The sequence below is a fragment of the Dipteris shenzhenensis genome, chromosome 15, assembly GCF_047967505.1.
Source record: "Dipteris shenzhenensis isolate YYH24624 ecotype China chromosome 15, Dip_SZ_1.0, whole genome shotgun sequence".
Taxonomy (NCBI): domain Eukaryota; kingdom Viridiplantae; phylum Streptophyta; class Polypodiopsida; order Gleicheniales; family Dipteridaceae; genus Dipteris; species Dipteris shenzhenensis.
Genome location: NC_141610.1, coordinates 6,133,016 through 6,153,354, shown reverse-complemented (window position 1 = coordinate 6,153,354; position 20,339 = coordinate 6,133,016). Strand labels below are relative to the sequence as shown.

The following is a 20,339-nucleotide window of genomic DNA, read 5'->3' as shown; positions in this document are numbered from 1 at the left end:
AGGAAAGTATATGGGACAAAAGGAAGAGAAACATTATTTGACTATGTATCTAAAGAGACCAAAGGTGTTGATTCATTAGAGGTACTTTATATTATCTTAGTTCTATGAATATAATTAATTAATATATGAAACAATATTTGTAAATATTGATTGTATAGTATCCTAATCCAAGGGATGCTAGGGATAATAACATTTCTTATCCAAAACCTACTAAAAGATTGCTTGTGGCTAAAAGATTTTGCAACTGGTGGTTTAAACCAATTGATACATGAGAAGACTACTGTGTTGCAAAGAAAGCTTCATGAAAAGTATAAAGCTATGGATACCTTACAAGAACAACTTAACAATTTAAGAAAAAGCATTTCTGCTTTATATTTGGTAAACTCCTTTCCTATTTTCATGATAATTTTTACATGAAAGATGATTCTCTCTCTCTCTCTCTCTCTCACTCACACACACATGTTAATCATGGATATTATTTTTAAAGGTATATGGATCATTGAGTAGAGTAAAAAGCATTTACACAAAGCATTATTAATTATCAGATTTTATTTTATTTTCAAAAGGTTTACGAATCAATGACTAGGGAAAAAGACAATGTAAAAAATGAGATACGTGTTTTCCAAGTACATAAAATTTATTTATTTTCCTTAATTAATATTGCAAAAGTCATAAATTTTTTTAATATTTTATATAGAAGTATGTTAAACCAATAATCTACTAGTGACCTCTTTATCTTCTTGAATGTATATTTGTAGGTTGATGCTTTTCAAAGGGGACATCGAGTAAAGATTTTACTTAAGGAGTTAAAAGACATAGGAATAATAATTGGTTTGGATCCTTCATTTAGAGTTCATATTGTATCAATAAGAGTTGGTTATCAAGTTAGCAATGCAATCATTAAGGATGCTAAAGCACATAATGAGATTAAGTCATTGGGTCAAGTCATGGGCTTAAATGTTGCCTTTAAAACTCTTCATGTAACATCTTTAAAATTTCATATTTTATTTTGATATCTACAAAATATATTCTTTATTTCTTAATAGGAGTTGGTTATGTAGCAGTTCAAGTTGGCAATGCAATCACTAAGGATGCTAAAGCATAAAATGAGATTAAGTCATTGGGTCAAGTCATGGGCTTAAATGTTGCCTATAAAACTCTTCATGTAACATCTTTAAAATTTCATATTTTATTTTGATATCTACGAAATATATTCTTTATTTCTCAATCAACTAATGAATCCTTTGTTATCCTAGTAAAATGTTTTGGTTTTATAAGATACTTGCAAGTTATTCTTCAAATTTTTAGATGACTTCTTCTCTATGTAATATGAGTACTGGTATGCTTAAGACTTTTGATAAACCTTTTGCATTTAGACAATAAATTCAATTTATGGATACAAGGTGTTCAATGTATCATTTTAGTCATTTCGGTTTCCCACTTGAATGTCACTTTCTTGGTATTTTTAAAAGTTAACTTTAATGTCACTTTTTAGCCATTAATTAAAATCTTATAAATGAAAAAATTAATGTCACTTTTTGGCATTTACAACATAAGTAATCATTACATTCATCAAATTTTCAGAACTAAAAAGATCTTAATTAACAACACTTTTATGTTGTTTGTGACATAAGAAATGTCAATTGTGTTTCCATTTCTCATGTTTTTCATGACAATGGCCCTATAGTGCCATTAAGGACTTTGTAGAGATATGGCAACTAGTGAAATTTTATGGTGGGTTGAAAATTAGTACCCACCAATGTGATGTTCTACGTGAAATTTGATGCCAATAAGAAATCTGATGAGTGCATGGCTACCACACATCATGAGATCAATGTGAGGTAGCCACTAATTTTGCAATTGCACCTACCATTGCTTGTTGCAGTGCACTTTGAAAATAGTTCAATGTTTGATTGCACCCAATCATGATTTGACTTAAACACATTTAGCTTCAATGTAGTCTTAACAAATTTCATGATTAAATATGTTGGGCAAAGCAAAGTAAGAGCCATTTTGGTTATGCAAAAAAAGAGCCTTCAATATTGTAGAATCAATTTCCTAGTCATATTTATAAGAATTCTCTTTTATGTAGATGTATTGCACCAACTTTGTCTGGAGTTTTGTGTACATCTACCATGATTACATGAGACACACATGCTTTTTGCATAACTCCCTATATCTATGCTTTTAAAATGTGCAAGGATTAAACAATGCAACCCTCGAGTGCAAGTTGCATCGATTATGATTTGTACACTAAAACTCTTAGAAATCAAGAAAATGACACAACCGTAAAATGTTAAGATATTCCCTTTAAGATCCTATGAAATGCAAAATGGTACTCTTTCTTTTTTTTTAAATTTGGCTTCTTTGTTTTGAGGGTGGATATTTTGAGGGGCCAAACAGACAAACTTTGATGTTAGAGAATGGTGTAAAATGGGTTCTTAAAAATTTGGCAAAGACACAATCCTAAGTTTAAAAATCCTCCATGTGCATCATGCCTTGGAGATTGCCATTGTGTGTTTTCTTAATTTCTAATAGTTTTAGTGTATCAAACTCGGAGTTGGATTGTTTAATCTTGCACATTTTAAAAGCATAGCCATAGGGAGTTATGCAAAAAGCATGTGCGCGAGTGTGTGTATGTCATGTAAACATGGTAGATGCTCACAAAACTCCATGCAAAGATGGAGCATGTAAAAGGACATTTTACAAATATGAATATCAAATTGATTCTTTAATATTAAAGACTCACGTCTATAGTTGTGGGCCACTACTAAATATGAATAGCAATTTATCAATCGTTGTGACGCAGCAAGGCCGCCCTCCCCGCCGCCCTGATTCCTTGTGGGTTTTGCTGTTTTCGTCGCCCTCGCAGCCTGCTTCCGTGAGGTTCTCCAGCAGCTGGTTATCCGACGCTTCCCCACAATGCAATCCTAGGAACGAAACTAATGTCTTCAATTACTCTTCTTTCTGGAGTCTGGTATATCTGATGTGGGGAGAGAAAGAACTAGCGAGCTAGAGGAAGAGAGACAGGGAGAGGGAGAGTTGTTGAGGAATGTATTCGCAGAGACGCGCCGCTCAGCGGCCTGCATACCGATCGGATCGTAATAGTTTCACCATGCTTTCTTGAACAAGACCCGTGTATATGTTAAAGGTGAGGCGAATTGTTTATGCCGTTTCGCTATTTGATAGTCTTTTGGAAGTCAGGAACTGACTGGTGTTTCAACACCAGGTCCAGCTGGGGTTCAGAGTCCCGGTCATCCTCGCTCTGGTTAAGGCTTATCTAAGAGGCGGTGGTTGCTAATAAGGAGGACAGGATGCGAGTCTTGCTATTTTTGATAGGATAATGTCTGGCTGTTAGCAGCCGTCTCTCGAGCCTATTTTGGGTACAAAAGGTCATTTTGACCCCCTTACTAATAAACTCGGCACTTTATTTTTGGCCTTCCGTTTGCACGTCTTAGTGAAGGACTCCAACCAAAAAGAAAATTATTTGTGGGGCTTTATTTTTTGAGTTCCCTTTTGCGGGATAACTTGCACTTACACCGTTCCACATGTCGCTCGATCCGCGTCTCGCTTGTGCCTACATGTGAGACATTTCTGGCAACAAAACCCCCACTAGTTCTCTATACCTGAGAGAACATCCTGTCCTGTCCTAATAGAAAAAGTACAAGGCAAGCCAATTGAACCTGGTTCAATCTTGTTTTTATTTTAGTTTTAAAAGATCCATTATATATTGTGGAACCTTTTTTTATAATAATGCAAAATGGCACTCTTTTTACTTAAAAACTATTGCCTTTTGTCCTAGGGTTGATGTTTCACAAGGCCAAATAGACAAACTTTTATGTTAACTTTGGCTAGAGAAATGTGTAGCATGGCTTCTCTATTAGTTTTAGTGCATGAATCACGATCCATGGGACTCGAGAGTTGCATTGTTTAATGTGCACATTTTAAAAGGACACCCATATGGTTGACATACACAAAGTTCCATGCAAAGTTGTGCATTATAGATGGAAATCTACATAAAAGAGAATCCGTACAAATATGAATAACAAATTGATTCTAGAATATTGAAGACTTGAAGACTGGCATCTCTATTTGTGGGGCCCCACTACACCAACCCAAAGGAACTCAAATTACATTAGCAAATTACTCAAATTTATATTTTAAAAAAATTACTTGTAGCTAATTTTCTAATTTTCATTTCACTATAATCCAAGTGTACTATTGAATTCCTAAAATATGAACCATCCAAGGTCTTCGAGGCGGCAAGGTCAATGTTGATGCGCTTAATAAGAAGCTTGGGAGTAGGTTGTGAGGTGGGAAGGTTTGTATGCTATGCGAAGAGCTGTTGCTTGAGAAGCTTTGTCATGCTTTACAAACAGGTGTTGCCGAGAAGAAATTCAGGTTGCAAGTGGCGGAGCAAGGAGAGAGTGGAAGTTTCTCTAGCAACCAGCCCAGTCAATGCACAAAGAAGCCATTTGGATATCCTTAGTGTGTCTTTTGTGTTTGTTTCTTACGCGTCTCTCTCTCTCCCCCTAATAAAATAGCCATGTTGAGGTTACAAACCAGCTTTGAGCCTTGCAATGAGATAGTCTCGTCTTTGCCTTGTTGCCATATTTTTCTCTCGCTCTCCCTCTTCTGGGCACCATGCAAACATGGCGGCCAGCTTTCTCCTTGACCCGTTGGCTTCCTTCCTCCAAGGTCTTCTCCCTCCTGTGTCCCAGCAAGGCCGCCGTCCTCGGATTCCTTGTGGGTTTTGCTTTCTTCATCGCCCTCGCAGGCTCCATCCATGGCCCCGCTTCCGTTCTCCAGCAGCTCTTCACCCGACGCTTCCCCGGCAGCAACCTTCGCACTCACCTACAATGCAATCCTGGTCTGCTCCATGGCCTTCTTGAGAAACTTCAAGTAGAAAGGAAACTGATGTCTTTCGATTACTCTGACTGCTTGATCTGTTGTGGGGATCGAGAAAGAACTAGCGAGCGAGAGAGGGTGCTAATTACCTTGAGGAATGTATCCGCAGGGACGCCCACTCAACGGCCTGCACAGAGCAAAAACGAAGATTGTGAAGACTCTAGATTGAAGCTCCTCCTATCTATGTGGGATGACTTCCTCAATAATGAAACCTCTCCATCAAGCCCCAATGTGCAGCTCCGCGGATCGCACTGGTTCCCCAGGCCCCCCTACTGGCAGAACTGTAGTGAGAAGATTGCGCAGTACCACCTCCTCGACAGCAGAAATATCGACGGATCGCTCCCCAGCTGGTCGCTTTGGAAAGGAAATCTGAGAGATCTTGAGGAAGATGTGACTCGTAATCATTACGACCACGTTAATTTGACGGATCCAAGCAACGATCCCAGACCACCTTGGGTATGAACTATTCCATTAGGTGCATCCAATCCAGTTTGGCTCGGCTTCAAGGCCCTCATCTCTTGATCATCCGTTCTCCATCCGATCGAGGAAAACGTATGAGATGTCTCCAGTGTGCTTCTGCCCTCCAATGTGCAGACGGTCCAACTTACGCAAGTTTTATGCTGCACAGGTAGAGGGAGGAGACGCAGACAACTTCCCATTGACGAGGCGAGTGCAGCAAGACCTCTGGTTGCACCAGCACCCCAAGAATTGCAGTGATCCACAGTTAAGGTTTATGTGGGTTATTTGGGAGAACGGTTCGGGGTTCGGGCTGGGAGCTCGCATCAAAACTATGTTGGCATTTCTAGCCATTGCGGTTCGCGAGAACAGGATCCTTGTGAGCGATTCATTCGGTCGGGCTGACCACGCGGGCTGTGCCGGTAATCTTTATAATTTCCGAATCTAGTTTGGGACCGGATGGATTTTGGGCGGCAACCAATCGTGATCATTTGGGTACGCTGCAGGTGCCGGCCGCAACCAGTGGGAATGCTATTTTCTGTCGGAGACATCAAAGGAGTGTAAGATGAGAGCTTCGGAGCTACGTTCCCAAGTCCATGCGTGGGAGGACGGAATCATCACCGACAATAGAAACTATAGTTGGGGGGATATGTGGCAAGGCCAGATTCCAGGGTGAGGAGCAGTAACACAACGTTTCCGTCTTTTGCCGCCAGAATAGTGTAAGATATAGCACACAAACTCTAGCTAATCTTCAGCTTCACGGATATAAGAGCGCTCATTTCACAGGCGCTGGGGAACTCCCTGGGACTACATGCAACCCACCGCGGAAGTTCACGGAAAGCTCGTGCTGCACCACATGGCAAGGGACAGACGGTGGTGGAGAGCTCAGGTGGCTACTTCTCTCTGTTTGACATTCGTAATATATTCCAGAATGCAAACCAATTCACCGTATTATCGCAGATTCGCACTGTTGAGTATCGCAATACCTTGGATCTACGCTCATGGCAAGCTGATTGTTTGCCTGTCTCTCGTCCAGGCTCTACAGTACATGATGCGATTTCCAAGCGCATATACTTGCCGTTTGATGAACCAGGCTCGGCATCAATTATTCGGACCTCCAGCGGCTGATATGATGTTGAGAGCGTTACCAATGAGTTGGCCGGAGGTAGGAATCTTATCTTTTGCTTGTCGCTTTAATTGGTACCTGGTAGATCAAATTATATTCTCGCTCACAAACAACTGCGGATCTAGCTGGAAACTGCGCGGAAACTGACAATCGAGGGGCCAAGCAAACTATAAACTCTCAGACGTAGAGAGAGCGCTGCAGGGGCGGCTGACTGAGGAGGTTGAAAATGTTGGTAGCGCAGGTGAGCAATGAGAGGGAGACGCGGAATGTTGAGGGAGAAATGGAGAGGATCGTGTGGGGGAGTCGAAGGCCATGGATACCGCGACCCATGATCAGCATGCACGTGAGGCTGGGCGATAAAGCCAGAGAGATGGAGATGGTGGGGTACAAGCATTATATGGAACTTGCGTCTCGCCTGCGTTCTTCTTTCCCCGATGCAACCAACATCTGGTTAGCTACAGAAATGGAGGTAGTCAACTCTCTCTCTCTCTCTCTCTCTCTCACACACACACACACACTCGACGTCAACTCTCTCTCTCTATATATATATATATTTTACACACACATTCATGTTAATTAGTTCCGTTATGGGGCAAACTCGTTAGTGTACTCCAATTCCGTGTTTGTTTTGTTTTGGTGTGTGTGTGTATGCGTGTGTGTTTGTTCTTGTATCAATACCCCATTGTATAGACACAAAGTGATGTCTTGCAAACATCGACATTAAAAGTCTCTCTCTCTCTCTCTCTCTCTCTCTCTCTCTCTCTCTCCATAGCAAGGACAAGTGTTTCCTAGCCATAGCCAAGGCCTACTTTTCTTTTTTCCAAATGGCCATACAATAGTCCTTCTCAATTGTTCTTCACAAGGTTGGCTTTTCCTTTATGGCATGAGATCCCAACAATAGATGTATTATCTCTAAGACACAAGGTCTCGATAGGAATTATAGACCTCACTAATCAATTATCGTATTAGATTGATCAATAGGTGATTCTCGTACATGGTGAACCAAAATAGAGCACTATGTCAACATTTCTTGAAAGTTTACGTGGCTTTTCTAGACATGAAACATGTCCACGTTATTTAAACCACATAGAGTGGGGATTGTGTGATTTTTCGATATCCCTTCCTTGAATCTAAATTTTTTAAATCAGAAGATTAGTTATCATTTAGTTTTATTTCCTAAAATGGAGCTCTTGTTAAGTACAAAAATTGATTGGTTGCTTATGAAAAGTACCTCACTCAATGAATGACCTCAGGATGTAATCAATGAATCGAGCAGCTATACAGATTGGAATATCTATTACACAAACATAACAAGACAAACTGGGACCACTAGTATGTTTGAGTATGAAACAAGTCTTGGTATGGAGGCTAGTACAAACAATGGTATTGTGAACTTTTTGATGGCATCGGACGCTGATTTCTTCATTGGAGCCCTTGGGTCGACATGGAGCCTTTTAATTGATTGCATGCGGGCTACGAGTGGAAAGCTCATGGCCGGGTTCTTAAGTGTGAATGCAGACACATTTGCATAGACATTTAAGAAGTCATTTTTTATGTTGATGGTGTGACAACGGCACCATATATGCATGTACATTGTTACATCAACTTTAGTATTCTTTGGAAGTCATGAACACGAGTTTTTGATTCATAGTAATTTTGGATGATCATCATCATTTTTTCGAAAGAGTTCCCCCAATTCCATGTATCAACTTGATTGAATCTTACTACACTTTCTTCTTCCCAAAATATATGCTAGGAAATCAATGATTGTAAACTAGTACACTTTCAAGATGGGTTGATGTAAAGCCAAAGCTTTGGTTTTTATGCAAAAGACACTCTTTTCACTAGCTAAGGCTGAAATACTGAAGCTACAAGTGCTTTAATTCTTTGTATGAAAATCTTTCAAGTGACTCTACTCATGCAAGTAAACACTCGTCAAGAGGTCACTAGAGGAATACATCACAAACCCAAACAACCAACTCCTAGACATCATTGTTAGGGTTGGCAAGGTGTGCAACATAGCACTCTACCTCATAAAACACTTATTTCATTAATTTTGGACTTGTCAATGTACAAATTCATTTTTACATATACTTTTGGACTAGTTTTCAGATAAAATTTAAGAAAAGCCCAATCTTCAAAGCACATATAAAAACATAAAAACAAGCATTTTTTTATATATTTTTAAGGACATGAAACTAAAATTATAAAATTTAACGCAGCCTACATAAGTTACATGAAAAAATAAGATTGGGTTGTTGTAAACTCTCTTAATATTTAATGGTGTTAATAAACACCTTCAAAAGTTAAGCCTGAGATTTTCAAGACTACATAAGTTACATGAAAAAATAAGATTCGGTTGTTGTAAACTTTCTTAATATTTAATGGTGTTAATAAACACCTTCAAAAGTTAAGCCTGAGATTTTCAAGACTACAGCCATTCAATTTGATGAATTTTCTATTTTTAAGTCCTTAGCCTAAATTCAACCCATTCAAGAGCTGAGCTCATCTCTTCCTCATCGATGTAGTTAAAATTATAGAAGAGAAGTAAGGATTGATGAATTTTCTCCTGCATAATACTTTGTTTATTCCGAATGGCTTGCGCTTCCTCGGGGGAAAATCTTCCATAACGAGCCACACGCGAAGATATCTCACTTTGAAAGTCTATCAACTCTCTCCTATATGACTGCAATTTATCTATTTCAGTAGTAGCCATACTTATTTTTCTTTCCTCTTCCTTCTCTAAGCCCTTCTGACAAGCAAAGTCATCCTTCTCGTACTGGGTTAATGGAGCTGGATTTTGCTTTCTCTCCTCTCTCTTTCCTTGGTTCTCGGCAATCCATTCTTTGAGGCTGCTAATGGCTTGCTCGACAGAATCGATTACCTTAAAAAGATCCATAATGGCTGCAAGATGAAAGGAGTATGCTTGAGAAGAGGAGATAAGGTTGCGGGCAAGATGGAAGGAGCAAGCTTGAGGAGAGGAGTAAGGTAAGAAGAGTAAAGTGGAAGAAGTGTGGAGAGGAGTAAGGTAAGAAAAGTAAAGTGGAAGAAGTTTTTGCTGCGGGTGAGATATAGAAGACGAACGAGGTGAGGAAGGTAACGAGAGTGAGGAAAGATATAGAAGACGAACGAGGTGAGGAAGGTAACGAGAGTGAGGAAGGTAACTAGAGGAGGTAAGGCAAGATGAAAGGAGTATGCTTGAGAAGAGGAGGCAAGGCTGAGGGCAAGATGGAAGGAGCAAGCTTGAGGAGAGGAAGGAGCAAGCTTGAGGAGAGGAGTAAGGTAAGAAGAGCAAAGTGGAAGAAGTGTCTGCTGCGGGTGAGATATAGAAGATGAACTACTACTAGGGAATTTATAGAACTACAGATGCAAGACCGTAATGCGAGATGACTAGATGCAAGACCGTAATGCGAGACATTATAAAATAAAATGATGGGATGCAAGACCGTAATGGGAGACATTTGAGACATGTAAGATAGTGATAGTACATTGAAATCTATAAAATAAAATGATGGAACACAAGAATGATATAATTAATAGAATCTCATCATGAGATATTCTTTTAATATAATATAAGTTAGTAATTATTAGAATCTCATCATGAGATATTATTTTAATATAATATAAGTTAGACTTGCTGTACATAATAAATGATAGATTTTGAGTACATTGAAATCTATAAAATAAAGTGATGGAACATAAGAATGAATTCTTTTAATATAATATAAGTTAGACTTGCTGTACATAATAAATGATAGATTTTGAGTACATTGAAATCTATAAAATAAAGTGATGGAACATAAGAATGATATAATTATTAGATTCTCATCATAAGATATTTATTGTACATAATAAATTAGACTTTCAAAAAAGTAAAACCTAATGTATTGTAATGAATAAATATCATAAAATATCCTAATGTATTGCAACATTTAACATAAGTTTTAAAAACACTATCATTAATCAATACAAACAAGATAAAAATCTTCAAGGACTCATGTTTCTTTCTACATGTTTTACAACTGAATAGAGTCTGATGAGTCCTCTTGAGGCTGTGATTCTCTAAGAGTACATTGAGTCTCTACTTGTGTGGATGGTGTACATTGAGATTCTACTTCTGGTGCAATCGGGATAGACTTAATCTCTTCCTCCTTTACAAGATGTGATGTTGTAGATGCACATTGAGTCTCCACTTCTTGTGTAGGAAGAATGCATTGAGTCTCTAATTCAAGTGTAGTTCAAGTGTAGACTGTAATGCTTCTACTTGAGGCTGTGATACAGAAGGAGACTGAATTGTCTCTTCTTTTTCTTTGGCTCGCTCAGGTTCTTCATTGAGTCCATCATGTTGTTTCCCAATGATAGCAGTTAGATAGTGAACAATCTTAGCCACAAAATCTTGTAGCTCGAGCTTGGTATATGCTTCTATGGAGACATGTTCAAACATTTCATTGAGATACAACATGAAGTTGTAGGCAATTCTCCACCCACTACTAAACATGTCTTTTTGCTCCACTTTTGCTCCACTGCGAGGCGTGTCTGGAAATTTGGTTGGTCTTGATGCTCCCTGATTTTCATAATCGCAGAAACTAACTTGTTTGCAGACCTGTCCATCATGACATATGACAAAGTGAATTTGTGTAGTAAATAGTAAGATGCATGTTCATAATGATATGATAAAAGAACACTTACATGAACACCCTGTGAAAGCCTGTAATTGAGTTGACAAACCAACAATGGTTGTCATCAAGGTCCCATACTATCAGGCTCCAATGTGAACTACATCACCAATAAAGAGCGATAAGATTTATCACAATATTAAGTATTAATTGACACAATATTATAAATAAGAGAGTAAAAGAAAGATTGAGACCATACTTACTTCTCATAGTATGGCATAAAGACAAGTAGTATGCCATCCAAGTCTAAAGGTTGTAGAATTGAACAAACATCATCTACTGTCTTCTTGGTATCACTAAGTACAGCTGAAAGAAGAGAATCGAGCATACAGACGCGATTTTGTACTGATCTAGGAAAATGAGATATAACCGTACTGCAGCAATAAATAAACACGTACTGCAGCAATAAATAAACAAATGTTAGAAGCAGATTGAATCAAATGATTGAAGTATCAAGTCAAGAGATGTTCATATCAAACCTGAGGATGGCCATCATGACTTTGTCATTAGCCTCTTTCAAAGGGTCGGAGAGGATTGTAACTTCCTCGCTACCAAAAGTCAAAACACGAGGTTGCTTGCTAATGATGACCTTAACCTCAGAAGAGCTCCCCATTTCGTCCAATACAGCGGTTACATCAGGACAACTTATGGGCGTAGCAACCAATGTTTCCTCTGGATGCTCCACCACGTTATCAATAAATGCCTTAATGATAGATGACATAAATGCATATAGATGCAAGTCTGTATATGTGGACAATGAGGTTTCACCGCCTCTTAAATTAAAAATTTGAGCAAGGAGCAAAAAGCAGTTATATCCAACTCTCCACCCACAACTGTGGTCATCATTCTGCTTCGCTGCAGGGCATGTTACATACTCTATTTGATCTTCCAAGTCACCCTCTATAGCACTTACCAACTTTCGAGCAGATCTACACATTAAAATAGAAAACATAAATGAATGTGCGCATTGCATAGGATGCATCTCATTGACATAATTATGACACAAGTAGGTTATACTTACTCTGACACACTGCCATGGATAGATGCTATTGAATTGACAAAGAAGCATTGCTTGGCTAAGATGTCCACAATTACCAAGCTCCAATGCAAGCTGCATTATCAATTAAGAATAATTATTATTTGATATAATCCTCCACAATGTAAGAGATAAGCTAGGTAGGGATTGATACTCACTCCTCGTGATATGCGGTAAAGATAACTCGCGCCGCAGTCAAATCAATAGGTTGCAACCACTTAAAAACATCATCTATGGTCTTCTGCTTATTGCTAAGTACACTAGAAACAAGAGGATCGACCATATATGCACATCTTTGTATATATAGTGGAAGCTGTTGTAAAACCATACTGCAATAAAAAGAAAAGAATATTAGTTCATTTGATCCAATGGAAATACAAAAGCATAAAGTCAGTAAAAAGTTTGTGTCAAACCTGAGGATGGCTATTATAACCTTGTCATTGACCTCTTTCTTGAAGTTTATGAGGATTGAAATGTCCTCTTCATCGAATATAAAAGTAAGAGGTTGTTCTCGAACTTGAAACCTAACTTGAAATGACTTCTCCATTTGCTGCAATGTATGATTATTTTCTAGAGTCATCCGACGGATAGCCAGAGCAGCTTTGCTTTCTTGAGATGAGCTTTCTATATTCTCTGCTCCAGCTATGTCCTCCTCATCCTCCTCCTCTCTCTTCTCCTATAAAAGAATAAAATAATTATGAGATTCAAAATTTTAAATTAATTATAAATTTAAAAAGACCTTTAAATGAATAAAGAAAATTAAACATAAGTCTTCATACCTCTACATATCTTCGTGGTCTTTTTATGTAACCTTCAGAGGCAAGGTTAGTGTCATATCCATCTTCTTCTGCTTCCTTGCTATCGCTGGTGTCCTCACTATTATATCCAGAGCTTTGATCATTTTCATCATCTTTCTCTCATTATACATGATCATCTCTATGTCATCCTCTTCATGTGAGATCGGACCTTTCTTATCAAACTTTATTGTGAGAGAAGCCACGGTATCAAGGTATTCCAAGCAAGCAGGGCTCTCAATAATATTTACATTGTGTCCTTTTCTGATAAGAGCTTCAAACAGATGTCCCATTCGGCACAATGTGACTTCCCATCCGGACGGTAGCAAAAATTTCATCATACTAATTAAAAGATCAGCACTTTTTGCTGGCCTTTCATAGTGATTTGCGTTGCGATGGAGGGAACTTGGAGCTTCATGCTCTTCCAGCAGTAGTTGCATTCTCTTTGCATTCCCTCTTATATTGTTTTGTAAGGAGTGATCATTGTAAGGGCTCTTCATGCACAAGAAAAAGGTTTCTAGACTCTGTATCTTGAGACCGCATTCTCTCTTGTCCCTTTTTCTTGAGTATATCCCATTGTAAATCTTGAGCTCATTGCCATATTGTTTTTCTAGGGTAGCAGACATTTGTTCCTTGTCATCTTTATCAGCAAATATGACTATATTACATTGTCCCACTCTACCAATGGTGGTATGTAATATTCTGTCAAGGAGTTGACGGATGTCATCCGGTGATATTTCATAGACAAAGAAAAGCTGAGGTCTCTCCCAAGCAGTGTCGTCGGACAAAAAATCACTCAATGAAACTCCCTTGCACTCAATACTCTTTCCAGACTCTGAAATGATTTCATGTATGAAATAAAAGCCCTTGTTCAAAGTTTTTTCTTTTCTGAGAGTGTGGTTATTGATGACCTTGTGTGCATATGCATACACATTTTCCGGAATGTCACTTCTCATAGAGGGAGTAATTTCAGATCCATCATCTTCTACCTTCACCCATTTATGCGCCCAAGCCTTCTGTTTAGCTGACGGTAAAGCTGATGCCATCTGCCTCACAATGTTATGATCAATTTTACATTGACTAATTGGAATATTTTTTTCTCCCAATAAATATTCAATTGCACTCTTTACTGCATCACGCTTGACCTGTTGGATGATGCAATCTTCCATGCAATGATCTTTATCCTTTTTGCCAAAAAACCATTCTTTGGACATTAATTTCTCTGTAGCATGACTTGCGTATTTGTCTGGTAGGTTTCTTAAAGGCCTCCACATCCGAGCTGTCATCTCTTTTTTCTCAATCTTCTTTGCCTTCTCTTTAATCAATGATGGAGCCTCATATGTAACATCTCCTTTCTCACATGCAAGACACACGTCTTTGATCTGATGAAAAACTTCATCACTACGAAAAAGTATGCTTGTGTAGTCTTGATACCTATCCCTTATTGTCTTGAGGCTTGTAATCACCTCTGCTCTTTCCTGCTTTCCCCTTGGTACAATGGCACTCAAGCATGTGTAGAAGTCAACAAGATTATCCGCTTCTACTTTAGTTGCAGTCTAGAGCGCTCATTACAAGCATAGGCATAGTGCTGACCATCTATTGCCTCAAATGTACAATGAGCTAAGAAATTTCTCTTGGCATCCCTTATATGTCGTTCTGGATCATTCACTGAACTCTGTCCTTCTTGAAGTGAGGAAACTTGTTTTCCGAGGAACTTAGTGAATTGCATCTCAAAATCTATAGGCTGAGAGAAATTGATGGATTGACTATAATCTCCCATGACTGGCCAAAATGTTCTTGGACGGAGTACCAAATTAGAAACAACTGGTTTTTTTCCATCAATCAAAGCCTGAAAAATCTTTTCAGCATAGGCTGTATCTAAGGTCCTGCTGTTGGTGAAGACACTTGCTTTGACTACTGTTGAAGCATGTATAACTTGAGTCTTCTGGCCCCATATATATCCTGGATCCTCATCTGTCACAGCCTCATTCAAGCGAAGATTTAGGTTCTTCATTGATAACATTTCTGCTTCTAGATCTGACTCCATTTCAAGACCCTCCGCATCCTCTTCATGTTCTTCCTCTTCTCTTCTTTGCCCTTTCTTTGTATATGAACGACCTCTTTTTCCAGTTATAGGACTTGGAACTGTAGCTCGTGAAGTACTTGCCTTTTGCATTTGACGTCGAGGTTTATTTTTTAGGGGCTCAATGTGAACTGCTTTAGATCGCCCTACTTCTTCTTCTATTGCCTCAACTTCAGGTATACTTAAGGGCTTCACTTGTTCTGTTATTCCATCAACTTCATGAGTTACACCATCTAAGTGAGTAATACCATGAACAATTGATGTGTGTGCATGTCCTGTCTTATCTGATGCATGTCGTGTCTCACTCAATTCAATTTCTGTCTGAGATGCATGTGCATGTCCGGTCTCCACCAATTCAATTCCTGTCTCAGATGTAGATCCCTTGTAAGCATCCACGTGTACAAGACCCTCATCCATTGCTACAATGTGTTCTGTCTCATCCACTCCACTTCCTCTCTCATTTGTATTACCATGAACCAGGTCTACATGGCGTGTCTCATCACTTCCTTTCTCATGTGTGGATTCTTGCACCTTAGGTCCCTCCAATGAAGTTGAACCTTGTTGGATGACACCCTGAAAGTATTCAAGGATAATCTTTGACTGCATTTTTCTTGCTTCCTCAATGGGAAATTCCTCCCACACATGTTGAAGGATCTCCAATGCAGGAACCAATTCAGGAAATCTAGGTGCTTTTGGCGGCGGCATCACAAAGTGCATTGCATCTTTCTTAGAAAGAAGAAACGATCTGTTGCTCATTCTTGACTTTGTGTAAATCATCATCGTACTGCTGTCTTTTTCAATTTTTATTCCTACTAAGGTGCCTCCTTGAATCAAATTGCTCTTTGAGAAAGATACATTTGATGCCCACTCATCTTTCTCCAACTCTCTCTTTGTCATCACTAGAATGAGATTTCCTTTACTTAAGACCAAGAACCATGCTTTCTTTGTTGTGTCAACAACTGTCCAGTTTGTGAAGTCCTTTGGGGCATAAATTCTTCCATTGTATTTCAGTGTCATACCATTGACAAATGCTGTAGCCTCAAGATCCATCCTGTATTCAAGCACAACACAAATTTTAAGTACTTTGATAAACTACAATTACTTTGAAAAATCAAAAGTACAATGAGTCCCATTAATACACCTCAAGTTTTTATTCTTCCCAATCATATAAGTATCAATTTCATGCTTTGGGAATAGTCTAAAAGGCTTTACAAGGCTTAGAGCATAAATGCTTTGGGAATAGCCTAAAAGGCTTTACAAGGCTTAGAGCATAAATGTGAAAAAAAATAAGGATTTACAATGATCTCTGAATACAAATTTGAAGTCTGTCATATATAAGTGCAAAATGCTCTGTCAACTCCCGCAACTGATATAAGTGTAAAATGCTCTATCAACTTCCACAACTGTAATCTGTCATGTCCACTGATACAACTTTCAATCATCTTGAAAGTTTAAAAACCTTAATCGTTGCTTAAATGGTAGGGTTGTTGTGACTGTGAAACCGAATGTGAACGAATGGACTGACTCCGATTAGGAACTAGTCGGGAAATTTTGAGCATGGCTTTGATTGGTTTTTTTGGAGTTCTCTCCTCTAAGGACAAACTAATCTATGCTAATCTAGACTACACCAACCGTCGAAGCAAAGAAAAGCAAGAAATAATTTCTTTTCCATTGTTCTTTTTAATATCCTTAGGTTGCGAATTAAAAGCAAAAAATAATCTATTTTCCATTATTCTTTTTAATACACTAAGGTTGTGAGTTTAAAAAAGATAAAATTTATATTTTATCTTTTTTAAACTCACACCCCTTTCTCTCTCTCTCCCTCCCTTCTCTCCTCCCCCTTCTCTCTCGCTGCCGCCCCCATCCTCCCATCCCACCTTTCCCATTCTTACTCCCACGCCCACGTCCATTCTTTCACCTTCCCCATTCCCACTCCCTCTCCCACTCCCATCCTCCCACCCCTTTCTCTCTCTCTCCCCCCCCCATTCTCTCTCGCTGCCGTGGCAGCGGCCCCCCCCTTCTCTCTCTCTCCCTTCCCCTTCTCATTTTAAAAAAGATAAAATTTATATTTTCAAAAACTAATTTACTTACAACTCATAAGAATTGAACATTCACATTAATAAGAAGTTAAAATCTTAATAAATTTAAATTTAAATAATAAAAACTATAAAGTAGTTCAAACACCAAGGTTTATAGTTTTGTTTGTTTAAGTTTCGACTAAATCACACACCAATCTCCTCTCATATGCCTCATTGATCGTAGCTCTTTTATCTTTTCTCGATCGTCGCCCACTCATTTCTCCTCTTCATTGGTAAGATTTTATATCTCGATCGTACTTTCTCGTGTCCTCCCTCTCTAAATTTTCATCTCTCGTCCATCTCTCTCACTCTTCTCTCTCTCTCTTTCCTCTCCGCTCTAGTCTACGTTTCCTCTCATCTTAGTCTACTCTCTCCCCTCCTCTTCATTTCCCCTCTCTCTCTCTCTCTCCCTTTCTCCTCACCTTTTCCCTCTCTCTCTCTCTCTCTCTCTCTCTCTCTCTCTCTCTCTCTCTCTCTCTCTCTCTCTCTCTCGCTGCGCCCCCCCCCTCTCTCTCTCTCTCCCTCCTCTCTCTCGCTGCGCCTCCCCCTCTTCTCTCTCTCCCCCCCTCTTCTCTCTCTTCCCCCCCCAATCTCCCGCGGCAGCGGCCTCCCCCCTGTCTCTCTCTCCCCCCCTCCTCTCTCGCTGCCGCGGCAGCGGCCCCCCCTACTCTCTCTCTCTCCCTCCCCCTCTCTCTCGCTCTCGCATCCCCCCTTCTCTCTCTCCCCCCCACTCCTCTCTCGCTGCCGCGGCAGTGGCCCCCCCCTCTCTCTCTCCCCTCCCCTCCCCTCCCTCTCCCCCCTCTCTCTCTCTCCCCCCCCTCTCTCTCGCTGCCCCCCCTTATCTCTCTCCCCCCTCTCTCGCTGCCGCGACAGCGGCCCCCCCTCTCTCTTCCCTCTCTTCCCCCCAGCGGCCCCCCCCTCCTCTCTCTCTCTCCCTCCCCCTCTCTCTCTCTCTCTCGCATCCCCCCCTTCTCTCTCTCCCCCCCTCTCTCGCTGCCGCGGCAGCGGCCCCCCCTCTCTCTCTCCCCTCCCCTCCCCTCCCTCTCCCCCCCTCTCTCTCGCTACCCCCCCTTATCTCTCTCCCCCCCCTCCTCTCTCGCTGCCGCGGCAGCGGCCCCCCCCTCTCTCTTCCCTCTCCCCCCCCCTTCCCTCTCCCCCCCCTCCCCCTTTCTCGCTGCCGCGGCAGCGGCTCCCCCCTCTCTCTCTCCCCTCCCCTCCCCTCCCTCTCCCCCCTCTCTCTCTCTCCCTCCCCTCTCTCTCGCTGCCCCCCTTCTCTCTCTCCCCCCCCTCCCTCTCTCGCTGCCGCGGCAGCGGCAGCGGCCCCCCCTCTCTCTCTCCCCTCCCCTCCCCTCCCTCTCCCCCCTCTCTCTCTCTCCCTCCCCTCTCTCTCGCTGCCCCCCCTTCTTTCTCTCCCCCCCTCCCTCTCTCGCTGTCGCGGCAGCGGCAGCGGTCCCCCCTCTCTCTCTCCCTCCCCTCTCTCTCGCTGCCCCCGCCCCCCCCTTCCCTCTCCCCCCCCTCCCCCTCTCTCGCTGCCGCGGCAGCGGCAGCGGCCCCCCCTCCCCTCCCCTCCCCTCCCCTCCCCTCCCCTCCCTCTCTCTCCCCCTCCCCTCCCCTCCCTCTCCCCCCTCTCTCTCGCCGCCCCCCCTTCTCTCTCTCCCCCCCCTCCCTCTCTCGCTGCCGCGGTAGCGGCAGCGGCCCCCCCCTTCTCTCTCTCTCCCTCCCCTCTCTCTCTCGCTACCCCCTCCCCCGCCCTTCCCTCTCCCCCCCTCCCCCTCTCTCGCTGCCGCGGTAGCGGTAGCGGTAGCGGCCCCCCCTTCTCTCTCTCCCCCTCCCCTCTCTCGCTGCCCCCGCTCCCCCCCCCTTCCCTCTCCCCCCCTCCCCCTCTCTCGCTGCCGCGGCAGCGGCAGCGCCCCCCCTTCTCTCTCTCCCCCTCCCCTCTCTCTCGCTGACCCCCCCTTCTCTCTCTCCCCCTCCCTCCTCTCTCGCTGCCCCCCCTTCTCTCTCTCCCCCTCCCCTCTCTCTCGCTGCTCCCGCTCCCCCCCCCTTCCCTCTCCCCCCCTCCCCCTCTCTTGCTGCCGTGGCAGCGGCAGCGGCCCCCCCTCTCTCTCTCTCCCTCCCCTCTCTCTCGCTGCCCCCCCTTCTCTCTCTCCCCCCTCCCTCCTCTCTCGCTGCCGCGGCAGCGGCCCCCCCTCTCTCTCGCGCCCTCCCCTCTCTCTCGCACCCCCCCCTCTCTCTCTCCCCCCCCTTCGTCTCTCGCTGCCGCGGCAGCCCCCCTCCTCCTCTCTCTCCCCCCTCCCCCTCCTCCCTCTCCCTCCCTCTCTCTACTGCCGCGACAGCCCTCCCCTCCCCTCTCTCTCCCCTCCCCTCCCCTCCCCTCCCTCCCCCCCTCTCCGCTGCCGCGGCAGCGGCCTCCCCCTCCCCTCTCTCTCTCCCCCCCCTCGCGGCTTCCCCCCTCTCTCCCCTCTCTTCCCCCCCTCCCCCTTCTCTCCCCCCTCCCTTTCTCTCCCCTCCCCTCTCTCTCTCCCCCCCCTCGCGGCTTCCCCCCTCTCTCCCCTCTCTTCCCCCCCTCCCACTTCTCTCCCCCCTCCCTTTCTCTCCCCTCCCCTCTCTTTCCCCCCCCTTCTCTCCTCTCTCTCCCTCTCTCTTTCTCTCTCTTTTGCTGCCGAGGCAGCAAGACTCTCTCTCTTATATTCTCTCTCTAAAAATCTTTCCTTCACTTTTCTTTCTCTATAATAAAATTTCAAAGAATACAAATTTTAAAAAAAGTACCTGGAAAAAAGTTGAAATCGATGCTTGTGCTTTCTTGTGCTTGCTTTTGCTCTTCCTCCTCTTTTTGCTTCTCCTCTTGCTCTTCCTTGTTGAAATGAGAGAAACAATGAGAGAAGGAGAGTATATATAAGAAAAACTAGGGTTTTAAGTGCTTCTCTCTCATTGGTCCTTCTATAACATTATCTCCTCTCCCATTGGCCTCTCTATTAGATTATCTTCTCTCTCTCTCCCACCCACTCCCATCCTCCCACCCCATTCCCACTCCCACTCCCACCCCCATCCTCCCACCCCACCTCCCCCATTCTCACTCCCACGCCCACGCCCATTCTTTCACCTTCCCCATTCCCACTCCCTCTCCCACTCCCATCCTCCCACCCCACCCCTCCCACTCCCACCCTCACCCCACCCCCACC

General features: G+C 42.5%; 1 protein-coding gene across 2 annotated transcripts; it reads left to right on the top strand.

Moving 5' to 3' along the window:
• The first annotated feature begins 4,511 nt into the window (after window positions 1–4,511).
• Window positions 4,512–8,178, top strand: LOC147893261 (uncharacterized). Of its 2 annotated transcripts, XM_087386215.1 has the most exons (8): window positions 4,512–4,870; window positions 5,018–5,364; window positions 5,537–5,786; window positions 5,871–6,036; window positions 6,151–6,253; window positions 6,401–6,529; window positions 6,732–6,959; window positions 7,744–8,178. In XM_087386215.1, exons 1-8 carry the CDS (start codon window positions 4,645–4,647, stop codon window positions 8,020–8,022), a joined length of 1,728 nt encoding a protein of 575 aa, XP_087242341.1. In that variant the 5' UTR covers window positions 4,512–4,644; the 3' UTR covers window positions 8,023–8,178. The 2 variants fall into 2 exon arrangements, with proteins under 2 accessions (XP_087242341.1, XP_087242342.1); XM_087386216.1 differs by lacking the exon at window positions 7,744–8,178 and having other exon boundaries at window positions 6,727–6,797.
• Window positions 8,179–20,339: the final 12,161 nt, after the last annotated feature.